Source organism: Prinia subflava, chromosome 9 (genome assembly GCF_021018805.1).
Source record: "Prinia subflava isolate CZ2003 ecotype Zambia chromosome 9, Cam_Psub_1.2, whole genome shotgun sequence".
In the NCBI taxonomy this organism is placed as follows: domain Eukaryota; kingdom Metazoa; phylum Chordata; class Aves; order Passeriformes; family Cisticolidae; genus Prinia; species Prinia subflava.
The window spans coordinates 11,650,116-11,665,338 of NC_086255.1; the positions used below are offsets into that span (position 1 = coordinate 11,650,116).

Below are 15,223 nucleotides of genomic sequence, written 5' to 3' on the forward strand. Positions count from 1 at the left end.
AGTAACTATTATGAAGTTTTACACCTGCTAGTGCTGTAGGATAAACTAGACAATCTCAGGAAACACGCTGGCCTTTCCACTTCTCACATTTACCCAAGTATCACATAAAATAAATGTCACCAACTTTACTAAAGGATGTGTTGGTTGGTTAAAAGGCAGACAGTGCAAGGCAGTCAACCTTTTTCAAAGTACCACTTGGTTATGCCCAATAAATATCTTAAAATAAACTCAAACATCTTAAAAATACATGGTTTCACTGCACACACAGCATACAAGTCACACAAAGTTTCTCACATGTGCTGAACAAATATCATGTTGCATGTGTGCAGCCTGAGTGTCTTGCTCCAACTGAGTACAGTCTTTTGGATCTTTTGACTATTGGTGGTTCACAATTACCTAAATTGGTTCTAACCAGTTTGGAGACAGTAGTGACATTGATCAGCACATATGAGCAGAAGGAGAAGAGAAAACACGTATCTGAAAAATTAGGAATATAGACTTTCACTGTGTTGCATTTTAAGACTTACATCCTGCATTTGTGCGTTGAAAAGTGTACATGAAGACAACTGAAAAGACTGAATCATAACCTGAGCAACACCCTGTGGGACACAATGTAGTTCTGTGTCATAATATAGTAAAATGTATTTCAATTCTTAAAAACAGGAAGAAACAACATCTGCTGTACCTTAGTAACAAACATTTGAAATGTAAAGGCTAATCACACATCTATGCTGATGGAAGTTCTAGATAGTCTAAAACTAAACAGCTGCACCTTGTACAGTACTTATCATTCCAAGTAAGGAAATTTCACATTTAAAATCTTTTCACCTCTCTTCAACAAACTGAAACCAGCAAAAGAAATTAACCATGTCACTACAAACACTATGAAAAATTAGATTTTTGTTTCCCTAAATAGTTTAGAGACAGGTATCTTTGGTATGGGGAAAGTGTTGCAACTCAAATCACCTTCTATCCTGGGAAATCCCTTCTTAAATTAAACACATAATCGAATAAAGTCGCTATTATTTTCTACTAGGTCACTCACATAAACATTTAATCTTTAAATTACTCAATCCAAACCTGCTCTGCTGTGGTTCAAACTCACTCTGTACAAGCTCTGACCATCACAAAGCAAATTATTTTTCTAAAATACCAGTCGTCTTTCTAGCTGAGTTATAGAAAAGCAGCAGGTCTGAAGATATGAAATCACAGATGTTTTGTAAAGTTTCCATACACCTACACTTTGACATTTAAATAACATTTTGCCTAATCTGTTCTGCTTCTATAAACAAGATGTCTCGTGCTTATATATTAGACACATCTTCCTCCTCTGCACTTGTGTGGTTCAAAACTTCCTCCTGACTATAACCTTTAAAATCTGAAGGACCCATGGAGTACTTACCACTCATAAAAGCACTGTAAAGAAACTTGCTGTAGGGAATACCATTCTTTTTCAGTAGAGCACACAAAATCCTACACTTGATAGTACAAACCTGGCAACCGCTGCTCCTACATTTCTACCCAGTTAAGTCTAAGATGTGACATGGAGTACTTGAAGAAAGAGCAGTTTGTAGGGTTAGTTTGAGTTAAGTTCCATATTCACTCAACAACAACAAGAAGTGAAATCATCAAGCTGTGTGAATATTGCTGCCTTTTGTATTTTAGTAGCTTGAAGCTGCCGTTGTTACCTGAGCATGCTGGCTTTGTGCAAGCTCCTCTTTCTTGCGTTTCATGAGCTCTTTTCTCAGCTCTTTTGGTGCTTTCTCCACTTCACATAAAACCTACAGTGTATATAAGCATGCAGAAGGTGGCAAAAAGAACACTTTGTCTCCACAGCAAGCACTACTGTGAACATAGGGACATGCAGGTCAAGCACTAGTGGTAGTGGGAAGCATGCATTACTTCGGTGGCAGGGATGTTAGTTTAGTGAAAGAGCTTGATGAAAAGAGAAAGAACAATAGGTGCTTTATGCATGCCAGCAGTGCAGAGAGGAGGGATGTGCCAGCACTTTTTGCATGCAAATGCTGCCCAGTGCCCTCAGAAATGGCAGTGCCTCACTTGTGCTTCCATGCAGCTGCCAGGAGAGCCAATAGTGAAGAAAACCACCACCTGCAAAAGTGGTATTTTCTTAAATCACTATGGCAAAGGGACTACAGAGTATGTTACCTCACATAAAGCTGTGAAAAATGGTTGGAAGCTTGAAATAAGTTCCCCTCAAAACCAGCTATTTCTGACACTGTCTCTAACCTGAATTTGTAAGATGCCATTATTAGTGTCTCTGACCATAAATGACATCTACACAGCTTATGACTTCAAAATAATCATACAAGCAAACAAAACATTATTTGGTTGTAAGTGTTTGGTTCTGAAGAATTTGAAGCAAAACCCACCAATAAATAAGAGTGTTTGCAAGAAACTTCTCATGACACGTATGCTGGGATGGAACGTGTTTCAGTACACGGTGAATTAAACAAGATTAGCAAAAAGATTCTAAATATAACCTGGCTAAATCAACTGACTATTAATCTGTTAATTTGCTGATGACGGGTTCTTTTCAGAATTACAAAAATGTAGCATTGTACACTAACATAACATGGATAGTTTAGAGCAGCAGCTGCATTTTCCTTCAAACTGTACATCGCCTTCTTAAGCTTTAAACACAAACTATGCACCCAGAGACAAATGCCTGTTTGTTTAATAGTAAAGCATCACAAGAAAATAGAGTCCAAATCACCACATGCTATTCCTGTGTCCATGAAAGAATTGCTTTTAGCTCAGAGCAATATGTAAAATTATCCCAGTTTCCCACGTAGGACCCAATCACCAGTGAACAGAGACAGACTCAAAATGCAAGAGGTACCGCAAAAGAAGAAAAATTGTTATTTACATATGAGCATACAGTTCAAACTGAATACAACTTATTTTTCAATGCTACAGGGTTTGTGCTACAGGATCATTCTACACAAAAGCATTGACAGTTCAGCTTTCTAAAGAAATCTGAGTCTAGTGACTATTAGAGCAAACACTAGAGCCATTTATATACAAATGGGCACTATGCAGTTGAACCAAAAATGGAATAAAAAAGCCTTTAAGATGCAAAATCCATATGGAAAGATATCACCTTTTCTTAATCCAGTGCAAGTAAATTAATTGCACCAGTGGTCAGTGTCAGTCTTTTTGCCTTAACTGTATGACATTTATGAAATTAACTGTAAAAGATTTTAGGTTATCCAGACTTCTCTCTCCTGGCTCTCCTTTTTGAGCTAACAACCCAAATCCATATTACCGCTGTCACTCCATATAAAGAAGTTCTAAACAATTACAGCACACATTCAATAAGAAAAATCTAACAGATTAACAAAAATGAAACATATCTGAAATTATTGTCTTCAAAATTCTAATTTGTTAAGTATTTACTAAGTAATTATAGCTAAGGTTTTTTAAAGTAGAAATCTCAAATATTTTTCATAATCTTTAGGAAAATACTTTTTCTTGTTTTAGTACTTAAGAGAAAATATTTTATGAAACATTCTGTGAAAAATAAAATCTTCTAACTTGACAAGGTTTTAAGTCAATACCTCAAGCTTCCTGTCAGCTGTTTGTATTTCACTTTAGGCAATTAAACAAAACAATTCTGACTGGTAGCGACACTTCCAAACCTCAGTACAGCACAGGCATGACAAGGCTTCTGGGAGACCTAATCTCAACTGTTTGCTATGCCCATACTCCTTATTTTCTCTATTAGCATCACCTCTTACCTCTTTTTTTTTGTTTTTCAGCACATTCTGGAATTTGGACAGCTCCTTCTCCTGCTCGGCCTTGATGCGCTTTGCCTCATCTCGCAAGCGATTCGTGTGCTCCTGCTCCAGGCGCTCAATTGTCTGCTTCTGCTGCTTCTCCAGGTTCTCTATCTCTTGATCATACTGTCGCTTTTTACTCTGCAAAAATAATTTGGCACCTTCTTTTAGAAAGTTAAGTCCTGTTAAGTGAAGTGCTGTAGCACAGCAGCACCCCACAATGGACAATACTGGCTTTTATTACAGAATGAAGGCTAAGCTAGAGCCATCATGGCAGGAAACACCTGACTGCTGTTAGCACTATTCTGCCTGCTCCATCAAGATGTCGTATTTTAAGGGCACCAAAATGCAGAAACTCACTGTCATTTCTTGTTCAAAACGTCTGTACATCTGCTCTCGCTGCTGCAGAAGTTTATTGCTGAGCTGCTGTTGGGCTCTCTGCTCCTCTTTCTGAAGAAGTCTCAGCTCTCTCAGCTCTTGACGTCTAACAAGGACAAAGAACAGTTAATACTGATGAGAGAATAAAAGAAGTGGAAAATGGCAAAAGATGAAAAGGACCAGTGACAACTTAGGCCCAGTAAAACTAATTTTTAACTGATTGTCTTAATAAGAAATACTTTACACTCACTTCCATTAAAAAAATTGTAAATTAATCCCCAAATATTACTGACATAAGATCATTACCCCTCCTTGTTTTATTCAAAGAAAAAAATATCAGCTGCTAACCTCTTGAAAATTTTACTTTTAGAAACACTTACCGTAGAAATCGCATTTCTTCACTTTTTGAATCATTTTCAGTAACTATTTTTGATGTGGTTACACTCACTTCTACTCCATCAACGACAAACTTCCGAGTCTTCTTTAACGTTTTCTTCTGCCTTCTAGTTTCCTAAATTAAGTATTGGTAAGTTATTTCATGTTTCTTTAGGTTGTATTCTTTTCCCTTCTTTTTCTTAATATTGAATTATATCAAACATTTCTGGAAATGTCTTCTATCCAGTAAACAAAAGTCCTTCTCACTTACCTGGTGCCTCACTAATCAAGTAGTAATTTGGAAAATTCCAATAAACTGAAACTTTCTAGTAAGGAAAGGAAAACTGCAATTACTGATTACCCAAAGTAACAGAAGAAAAAAAAATTAAGCCAGAAACTCTGAGGAGAACTGATGCAGTTTTATTTTCAAGAGCTGAAGATAGCTGCATTCACTGTTTGCTTTTGACCACGACTTCCCCAGTCACCAACAGGTATTTAATTCTGAAAACCACTTCTGAAACAGGATAACAATTTACTCACCTACTTCCTCCTGCTTTGGACATAAATGATTTATTTTTTTATTGATATGTATTAGCCAAAATGATCTTGCTGACTAGTGGAGAAGTCTCAATTATCAGAGCTGCTGTTGTTTCATTGCAAGGAGAGGGACCCCAGCTGAAACTGCACCATCTCCATTGTGTCAGGGAACTGCAACACCCTCATGTTTAGCACAGCTATGCCAATCTATGATTTTTCTGTTTGTTTGTCTTTCTAGGTTTGTTTTTCCTCCATTCGAGCCCACGTTACACAGTTACTACCCTAACATGGCTATAAATATATGAATATATATGAATACAAATAATAATAATACTACAAAGACTACAAATAGTTCATAGTCTGGAATTTGCTTCTTCCTAGTAAGCTCATTCACAGTGACATAACTGCATGGACACAATACAACCACAGGGGAACACTGATTGGAATAAGCAAATCCAGCAGAATGTTTGCCTTGGGTCTGCCAAATCCAAACAGAGACAGAAGATAGAAGTGACAGGAATTCAGTATAAGATTAGATGTTCCAAGAGATTTTTCCCACTGAACAAGAATTCTGTGCATTTAGCTGGTCTTCTTGAGTATCAGCTCTGACCTACAACCGTTCACAAATCTTCATGTTTAATATTGTTACACTTGTATTATACAGGTTACACAATTATGTGATTCAATAAGAAACTAATTAGCATAACTGCACATAATCTAGATATTCTTGTGCGGTGCAATTTAGAATACTTTGGTTTCTACAAAGCTTTGTATAATGTGCCATACTGGTTTCTCCCTCAAGGTAACACTCGGAGATAATTTCAGGGTTGCATACACAAGATTTTATATTAAAAAATACATGCTTACACTTACCTGTAAAGATATTGATCCTGTCTCTTTGTTTTTACTAAGGAAACTAGAAATGGACAAGTTCAAATCAATGCTGCTGTTATCAGCTGTAGAACCAGTGCCTGAATCCGCATCATTTTCCTTCAAATTCTCCGATTCCAGTTGCTGTAAAGTCTCAATATTGCCTTGATTATCTGTTTTGACCTTCTCATTTTCTTCAGTGCTGATACTAATACTGGGGACTGGAGTGACTTCAGAGTCATCAGCTTGTTCACTGACAGCATCTTGAAGCTTATTCTTCATTATTTCATCAGAGGTAACTGCTGGATGTTCTTTGTCTACCTGGATGTTGTTTTCTTGCATATTCTCAGCTCCACGCTCTTCTGAATTTTGGTCCATACCAGTCGGTTTATCAGGAATATCCTCAGGTTTCTCCTGTAATGTCTTCTGGTCTACAATATCTTTCCCAGAGTCTGTAGTCTTTGTTTCCTCTGTGCTGTTTATATTACTGATACCCTCATTTTCACTTTCTGCCAGTTTCTTGTCTACTTCGATCACTTTATCTTGGCTTTCTGATAGAGTTTCTTCAGAGCTGATTATCTCACGGACCTGCTTAGCCTGACTTTCCACTGGCTTATCCTCCAGCTCAGGTATTTTATCCCCATCACTGATGGGTGTTTCAGCAATAGCACCTATCTCCTTAATGTTGTCAACTCCATGCTTTATTAGTTCCTTTTCTGCATCAGACACTTTAACTGTGGCATTAGGCAGAGTTTCTGTAGTGGTATCTATTACTGCCTCTTTCTGAGCTTCACCTTTATCTTCCTTTTGCTCTGCATCTCTGTTTTCTGCAGGGACCTTTTCTTCGTCACCATCCAAGGGATCCACTCTCTTCTCCTTCTCTTCTTTTTCACCAGTTTCCTTAGAAATGCCTTCTTCAGTTTCTACCCTATCTTCAGTTACAGTTACTACTTTCAGTTTGCCATCTTCTGTCTGTTCATCTGCCAAAGAATTTTCTTTCTCTACTTGCAAGTTAGGTTCATTCTTTATTTCCACATCAAGTTCTTTACCTCCTTTTTGGGGTTCTGTATCCTCATGCATTTCTTCCAGGCTTTCTGTATTCTTTTCTGCTGGCACCATTTTGCCTTGCTCATCTTCACCAGTTGGCAAAGAACCGTTCTGCACTTTCACATCGCTAATGGGAATATCGTGTACGTTATCAGCTGTTTTCCTAAATTTAATATCCTCAGATTCATCCCCAGTTGTTTTTTCCTCAATGGCATTACTTTCTGTTTTCTCAGAGAGAGACTCCAGGGCAGAAGCATTCTGTGAAAGTTTATCCTCTTCAGAGCTGGCAATACTAAGGTCGGAGGATGCACGTTTCTCTGCAGGTAACTGCTAAAAAATTAAATCAAGAAAAACATTCAGTCATTTTGTAACTTAATCAAAGCACAGTTTCATGGAAGAATATGCAAACAGAGGTCAGTATTTGTATTCCCATGCAGTTATATCAATTTGATAACCTCAGAGTCCTTCACTTGGACTACCACAGAACAAGCACATGAACTGCAGACAGGCTCTGAACAAAAGTGTCACTGTGAAACTTTTCAAGGGAAAGAGATCATGGTCATCAGCTACTCTTCAAGGGTCTTTTTCTTTTCACATTCTTTTTCTTTAATCAGTTCAGCTCCTCAACAGACTCAGCTACAGTTGGATTTGAAAGACTTAACTTTGTGCCAGCTGGGCAAGGAAGAAACTGCAGTTTTAGTTAGTGCAGCACTGATAAAATGCAATATTAAGACCTTCTTCTGCTTCACTCTGTGTTCTTTGCTAAAAATGCCTGAAAACTTTTCATGTGGTTTTAATCATGTTGAAACCCCATTAAAATGGTGAAAATCTCCAGCAGATCTGATTAAGTGGCAGTGCAGAACTAGAACAGAAACAGTTACCTCACTGTAGAAACTGCCGCTGCCAGAATATGAATAAATGTTATCAGATTCCATACAGACATCCAAAATAATATGGTAATACAGCATCATTTTAACCACAATTGCCCTTTCACTCTTCAAAGTGGCTGTGATATTTGTCTGTCTGTATTTACTGCCAGAACCCTGTAATTTGCAGATCAGGCTTCTGATTTTCCATAGGGAACATCCTAGGTTAGCTGTTGCAGCAAGCACAGGTTTGATTGTGCATTTCCTACCTTAAGGATTTCCCAAGCATACAGAAAACAATTCCTTTTAAGTAAAAATTGCGTTGCAATGTTTAAAACTACCCCAAGGAAATAACATGAAGGGCTGTGCCTCACACTTTCCTACCATGCTGCTTGTGAGATATTTGAGTGAGTCCCAGAGTGGACTCCACCCCAGCCCTCCCAGATGGATGATCCTGGGGAGGGGAGCTGCTGGGGATGCACCTCTGGAGCCCAGGGGTGGGCTGGGAACAGCCAGGGGACGTGAGGAACGTGCTGATGGGTGAGGGGGGAATGGAGGCACCTGCCTGAGCACTTGGCTTCTCCAGCAGGGCAGGAACAGCATCTCTGGGAGGCACAGGGAGCGCACGGTCTGGGCGCTCTGCAACCTGCACCCATCCCTGCACATCACCCTCAGAACAAGCACATTCATCCTCTAAGATTCTTAAAGCATCTTTAGAACTACATTCATTATAAAATATGTGGTTCTGTCCTTTTCTTTGACACCCACACTGCAATAACAGTCAAATACCTTTCTTAATATTTTAAACACTTTATGGAATACAAACACACATTTCCTCATTCACTCAGTCATTATGACTTAAAACCATTTACATAAAAATCAACATCCCATTTTTAAAATATCACAGATACATGCAAAAAACTTAAGATATTAGTCTTTATTAGCTCTAATTTATTAGTAGTTTTTAAGGAGTTCACACATGCTAATTTTGAAATTGCTGGCTACTTATTTTGTAATAAGTTTAGAGTATGTTTATGATATTATTCCTAGAAGATTTGATGTCAAAGTTGGGCTAATACAACTGAAGCTGATTTTTCCACGGGAAATTGGCAGAGGCGTATTAAAAAAAGGAGATTTTAAACTGACCAGAGAATTTTCCGTGTCTTCTTCTTCATCCTCATCTTTACCATCTTCAACTTCTTCTGTAACTTCAGCCTTAGCTTCTGCAATCAATTCTCTTATCGGTTTATTTGAAGTAACAGTAACAAATGGATGCTTGTGAAAACAAAAAAAAACAAGCACAATATTAAGTGGTGGCTTCATAGTAAACAGTGGGAAAATCATAAACTGAAAGAAATATATCTTCAGAGAAGTGTTACTTTGGTTGCCTTACATTTGAAGAATCACCATTAACATAACTGTTCCAATGTGTTTTTTCTGCAGAAATCTTAAAATCAAACCATTTGTATTCTAATATACTGTATAAGTAGTCTACCAAACTTGCTAAAAACACAAATGATTCATTTATACTGACCTTTTTCACAATCCAAAGAATAGAAGTAGAAAGATTTTTAAAAAGCTTATTTTTCTTGGATTTAGGTTTCATTTCAGTTCCACAGTTAAATTATTTCTTGACAAGCTTTATCTAGAAATATACTTTCTAGAAAAAATGTGCTTTGTCTTTACAACTGTTCCTAACGAACTAAAATTATATCCTTTTCTTGAAGAGCAAGCAGGTACCTGTTCCTCTCCTACTGCCTGAATCTTCTTTCTCTGCTTGGCCCTGCTGCTTAAATCTATTCAGCATATGCCAGAGAGATTGTGGATAAAGCAAATGGGTGCTGACGTTAAACACAATCAAATGTACCTGCTCACATCTATTCCTGTTCAGCTGTTCTGCACTGACAGCATTACAGAGGAGGGCTGAGCACTAAAGCTTTTAAAACACCTGTCAGCAACTGGCCACAGACGTAAACAACTCCCTCATCCTTTGTAAGTATCAAAGAATAATTACTCACATGAAGTAATTAGTTATATTACAGCAAAATATGTTAACTTGATCTGTGCTTGGTATTGTTTAATCAAATTTTACCAAATAAGGATCAATTTTAAAAACAGATTGTGAGCAAAACAACTAATTTGAAAATATTTAAGTAGTTATTATAATACTGCTCTATTTTTAAAAAAATACAAAATATGCTTGCCTTTAAACAACAATTCTGAACAATTAACTCTTCCTACCTGTAGAAGTTGAGTTGCACTCCACCTTGCATCTACATTCTTTTCCAAACATTTCTTCAGAAAATCTTTAAAATCTGATGACCTACACAACAAGCAAACAGGCAGTGATTGTTGGTTGCTCTTCTATCTTAACATCAGACTAACACATAAACTGAAATATTCTTTAGGTCCACATGAATCTACACTGCAATTCCAAGTCCTGCTATTGAGTCAGGAAAACATAAAGGGAATACAGGAATGCCAAGACCAATACAGCACAAATACAATCTTTAAAAAGTTTGTCCATTAGCAGAAGAATTTACTTTTTGCTCTGGACTATTAATACACCTCATCTGCTATATCACTAACTGAATCATGTGAAGACATTAAATTGACCAAATAGATAATGGCTTTTTAAAATATTTTCTTAATATAAAAATGCTTTAGTTTCCTTTCACTCAATCTTTTTTAGATGGCCTTCAGATCTGTTACTACATTTGTAAAAAAGCTATTTCACATACATTTTAAGGCAAAACTTGTAAAACACTTCTGTATAAAAGCTTCTATGCAGAACTATGACCAAAAAAATAAATTCAAATTGTGTGAGAAGACACACACACATATATACACATATATACGTATACACACATGTACAAACATATATTGGGATTGTATTGACCTGCCTTAATGCATAAAGCTACATCACAGTGCTGTGCTCATCAAATTGAGCAAACAAATGGCTTGGAATGCCTCACATTGGGGTGGGAAAGCTGCCAATGAAATACAAACCATTTTGAGGGCTGTGCCAATGTGGGCGGATCAGATTTGGCGATTTTCAGCAGCACTCGCATGGGATTCAGCTCATGGTGAGGAGGCTCTATCTGAGCCATTTCTATTAAAGTGATGCCAAGAGACCAGATATCAGCCTTGTAATCATAGGGCCTGTCCTTAGAGGTCTCACACATGACTACTTCTGGGGCCATCCTGCAAAACAGCACATGAGAAAATGCTTTTTGATCTGTTCAGAGAACAGTTCTAAACACAGACATTCACTGAAGCATTGCTAGAAGCACATCTGACCATCACTATATTTACACAGGATTTATCAAGCTTGTAGCATCAAATTAAAAGTAACATTAAGGTACTAGTTCATACCAAAAAGTCAGCAAAAGAGTGCACTTACCAATATGGTGTACCAATAAAGGAGTCTCTTCTTTGTATTGTTCTGGTGTTTTTAGCTGATACTCCAAAATCCGCTTAAAGCAAACAGTACAATACCATTAACAGGGTGGGGGAACACATGCTGTATTTTTTTTTACTTTACAATTGTCCTTAAAATTGGTATATGTTCCAGAGCAAACATTCTTCAGTATTAAAACTTCAAAGTGAGAGAAAAATATTTGTGTTCTGATAGCCAAGGGCCATGGTTTTCTAGCATTTATAATAAAAGATCTTGAATAAAACTTATTCTACATTTCTAAAAACACCAAATCATAATGCTACTGTTAGGCTGGGTGAGACAAAAGCAAAATCTGTATTTACTGCAGGAAAAAGTGCATTAACTTATTTTAATTAGAAATTAATTTCTTTAGCCTATGAAGTCTGTATTCATCAAACATGGCATCAACAATCTCATTAATTCAACAGCTCATTCAATTTTTAATTTCAGGACTCAAATTTTCATGAAGTTACATTTTCCTTTCATCTTACAGGTTTCTTTCCACATGATTTTTCACTTTATAATGAAGACCTGAAGGTTTGCACATGTACTTTTCATGTAATATCTACCCAAAAAACCCATTTTACCTCTTTGCAATTAGTTGTCTATAAAGCACCACATCTCTCACTTAAAAAAGAAGACATTTACGTAAGTGTTATATGCTTGTAACAGACATAATTTTGTTAATGGAGATCTAGAGATTAGAGAAAAGGGACAAAGAGCCATATGTTGCCATCTTTAATCTGTACAAAATTGCTTGATAGGCTCAATACTTGAGCAGTCTAATTTTGCTCTGAAAAAAATATCAGGACTAAAACCTATTGGTCAAAGGCAAAAAATTGAAATTTTGAGGGACTACGGGTATTGAAATAATAAAACTCATATCCATGTAAAAATAAAATGCAGTAAAAGAAATTTACTTGCCATTCACACATGTAAAACAAGGAATTACTCATTTCTTTGTATAACAGAATCCAAATACAAGTAGTTTATAAGGAGCAAAATGCTCCTTTTAAGGGATGCTGTACATTTTTCATAATTAAATTGCATCTTTTTTTAGAAATGTTAATTAGCAAACCTGAATGCATCACCAAATGCACGTGAGGAAGAAATCTCCCTGTGGTCTGAACTGTTAAGTAGTATCTTGACAGCCTGCAAGGTGCTGTGTACCAGCTAAGCTTGCCAAAATCTTAAAATAGTTCCAAGTCCGTATGAGGAGAAGCCAGGTCATGTGAGGAAATGAACTGAAACAAACGACTCTCTCTGACCATGAGACTCCTCTGTGATCTGTGGTTCCTTTTACAGCAGTGCCAAGAAGCTGAGACAGTGGTTCTATTACATTTAAACACCAGGCCTATGACCCCGAGAGCACCACTGAATGTTCAGGCTTCAAAGAAAAGCTACACCAGTGAAGTTACACGTACTCTGCAGACTAAAAGAAAGCCACATGCAAGGATTGTGTGTACCTGCAATAATCTTGTACAAAAAGGATCCATGGAAAAGCACAATCACACTGAACTGATCAATACAGCAAAGCAGGTTCTTAAATATTCTCAGTTTCCTAACAGAGAAGGTGCACAGTACCTTGCTGAGACAGTGATCAATACGAGTTAGACAGGAGATATATTTCTGAATTTGGACGTATCTTGCTCACATTTAAAAGGAAAGTCTGTATCAAGGCTGTGAATTTAGAGCCCCAGTCCCATGTGGCAATATTGTGATTCTCCCCACCTCTGCCCTCCATGCATCCAAAGAAACAGAACTGATCACACCCCATGCAGAGGGAAGGCTTTGAAACCTGAGAGTGGGCGGGGATGTCAGGGAACTCTGCCATGGGCAGAGCCGCTGTAAAGGCTGACAGCTTATACACATTTTCTCCTGAAACAAAGTGGATCCAGATAATTCCTGCCCTTTCCTGGCTGAATGAAGGGATGCTATTCACCACCAGCAGCCCTTTGTCAGTTCTGCATGGAGGAATCCCCATCAGACTAAAAATGTGGATGACCTGCCTAAGCTGAGATTAAAAACCCCCCAGAAATCAACAATAGTAAACTGTATTAATTTTGTTCCAGACTGTTGTCTTCATTTCAATGCAACAAACAATTGAGAAAGACATGGAAATACTAAGCAAGGTAATAAAGATTATTATATCTCTCTCAAAGGAAGAGACAACAGTACAAGGTGCTGCTTTTTGGTGATTGTGAAGAATGTTCCCTTTCCAAACTAACAACTTCAAAGGGAAGTTCTGATGTTATCACAGTAAAGGTAAGTATCATCAGGAACTTTATACTAAGAAACAGTAAGACCTATGACGACTTCTTGTGCTCATTTGGAACTATGAAAGATGTGACAAGTATGGTCAGGATATTTGCTCAAGCTTTTTTCTTTTTCTTCCTTGATAGTATCAAACCACTTGCTTCTGAAAAGCCTCTCATTGTTAAATTGGTATTTCAGTAGGTAAATATTGAACTCTGACAAACTACAGGTTAACAAAAATACAATCAAAAGACCATGCCAAGTTCCAGAAAAAAGTTTTATTTGCAATATGCTTACCTAGTTTAATGTCTCCATCTAATGTGAAAAGAATATTGCCAGCTTTTAGATCTCTGTGAATGATCTTATTCTCATGCAAGTAGTTCAGAGCTTCCAGTGTCTGCCTGCACACCACTTTGATCTGTGGCTCTGTTAACGGCCTTTCAAGCTCTACAAGAGAGAGACAGAAATAATCACTACATTTTTGCATTTTACGTTACATGTTCATATCAAACACCATAATAATATATGGGAAAACTAATTAATCTGACAGATTCCAAGCATCACATGTCAGAAAAAATCCTATCTTAAAATATTTGCACCTTCCAGTAAAGATTTTATTCCTTGAACCCAACCCCCTTCTCATTATGAATTATGTATCTGAACTGTGAACAAGCTACAGTTTAGAGAATGGTTCTTTTCTGTGGTACACAGAGATGCTAAAGACCAGATCTTTTACTTACTGGTATTGACATTCACTTAATTTAAGGAGTAAGTACAGAAAACCCCCTAACTTTAATGAAGATGCAATATAAAGAATTATCACAATGTAATTTGGAAGGTGGCAGTGGAAGAAGGAGATCCTGAAAGGGGCTCATACAGATTATAAGAACAGAGAGCTCCTCAAGCAGAGAACAACACTCTGCTTTCACCTAAAGGATTGAGACAAAAATGTGCCCAGAAAAGTAAATAAACACTTTAAAAATGAAAGCTGTATGTGTAAATACTAATTTTACACCCCAACATTCAAAACATACAGCACACCAATTACATAAATATTTGTATATCAAAACAATACACACACGAAACAAGTCTTACAGTACATATTACCATTTTAAGGTATTAGCATTATTAGTTTAAACAATTTATTTACCCAGCATTACTGCATCTACTGCTCCTCCAGCACAAAATTCAATCAGGATCTGTACATAAACAAATAAAAAAATACAGAAATTAGAAATTAAAATAGTTCCACTGAACTGAATCATTCATTAAGGGAGCATTATTGGGAGATGAGAATTTCAGACTATTTGGTCTCCTCAACAAATTTTACTAACCTGCAAAATACTGGTATTGTTACCCAGCTAAAAGCAGGGCTGTGCTGCTCAAGCAAATAATTTGAAGAATGCCTCGAGACCCTCAGACAAAAGTTTTAATCCAACTATAAAATAGCATAATAAAACTTATAAAACATAATGACACAGTCAGTTTAAACCTACTCCTTGTAATGTGATTTACATAATCCCTGCAAACTCATTTCTTGGTTATTAAGCTCTACTTCTATACTGTAATCTCTCTGACTGAAAGGTCCAAGAGCTAAATGATTTTCTAGTTGCTGATGATATCTCCTATATTGTTCCAGATGTGATGAAAATACGGAA

The 15,223-nt window shown here is 37.0% G+C and overlaps 1 protein-coding gene across 3 annotated transcripts in view; it reads right to left on the minus strand.

Annotated features, from left to right (window-relative positions):
• SLK (STE20 like kinase) overlaps positions 1-15,223 on the minus strand; it is a 48,988-nt gene that overhangs the window by 11,493 nt on the left and 22,272 nt on the right. Inside the window, exons 3-13 of one of the 3 annotated variants that reach the window (XM_063405367.1) lie at positions 14,716-14,764; positions 13,863-14,012; positions 11,274-11,346; positions 10,880-11,074; positions 10,112-10,193; positions 9,017-9,145; positions 5,961-7,331; positions 4,556-4,686; positions 4,158-4,281; positions 3,759-3,938; positions 1,689-1,781 (exon numbers count right to left, since the gene is read on the minus strand). In XM_063405367.1, the coding sequence (XP_063261437.1) occupies positions 1,689-1,781; positions 3,759-3,938; positions 4,158-4,281; positions 4,556-4,686; positions 5,961-7,331; positions 9,017-9,145; positions 10,112-10,193; positions 10,880-11,074; positions 11,274-11,346; positions 13,863-14,012; positions 14,716-14,764 (2,577 nt within the window). Of the gene's footprint in view, positions 1-1,688; positions 1,782-3,758; positions 3,939-4,157; positions 4,282-4,555; positions 4,687-5,960; positions 7,335-9,016; positions 9,146-10,111; positions 10,194-10,879; positions 11,075-11,273; positions 11,347-13,862; positions 14,013-14,715; positions 14,765-15,223 lie in introns of all 3 variants that reach the window. The other 2 variants (XM_063405366.1, XM_063405368.1) reach the window with 2 other exon arrangements.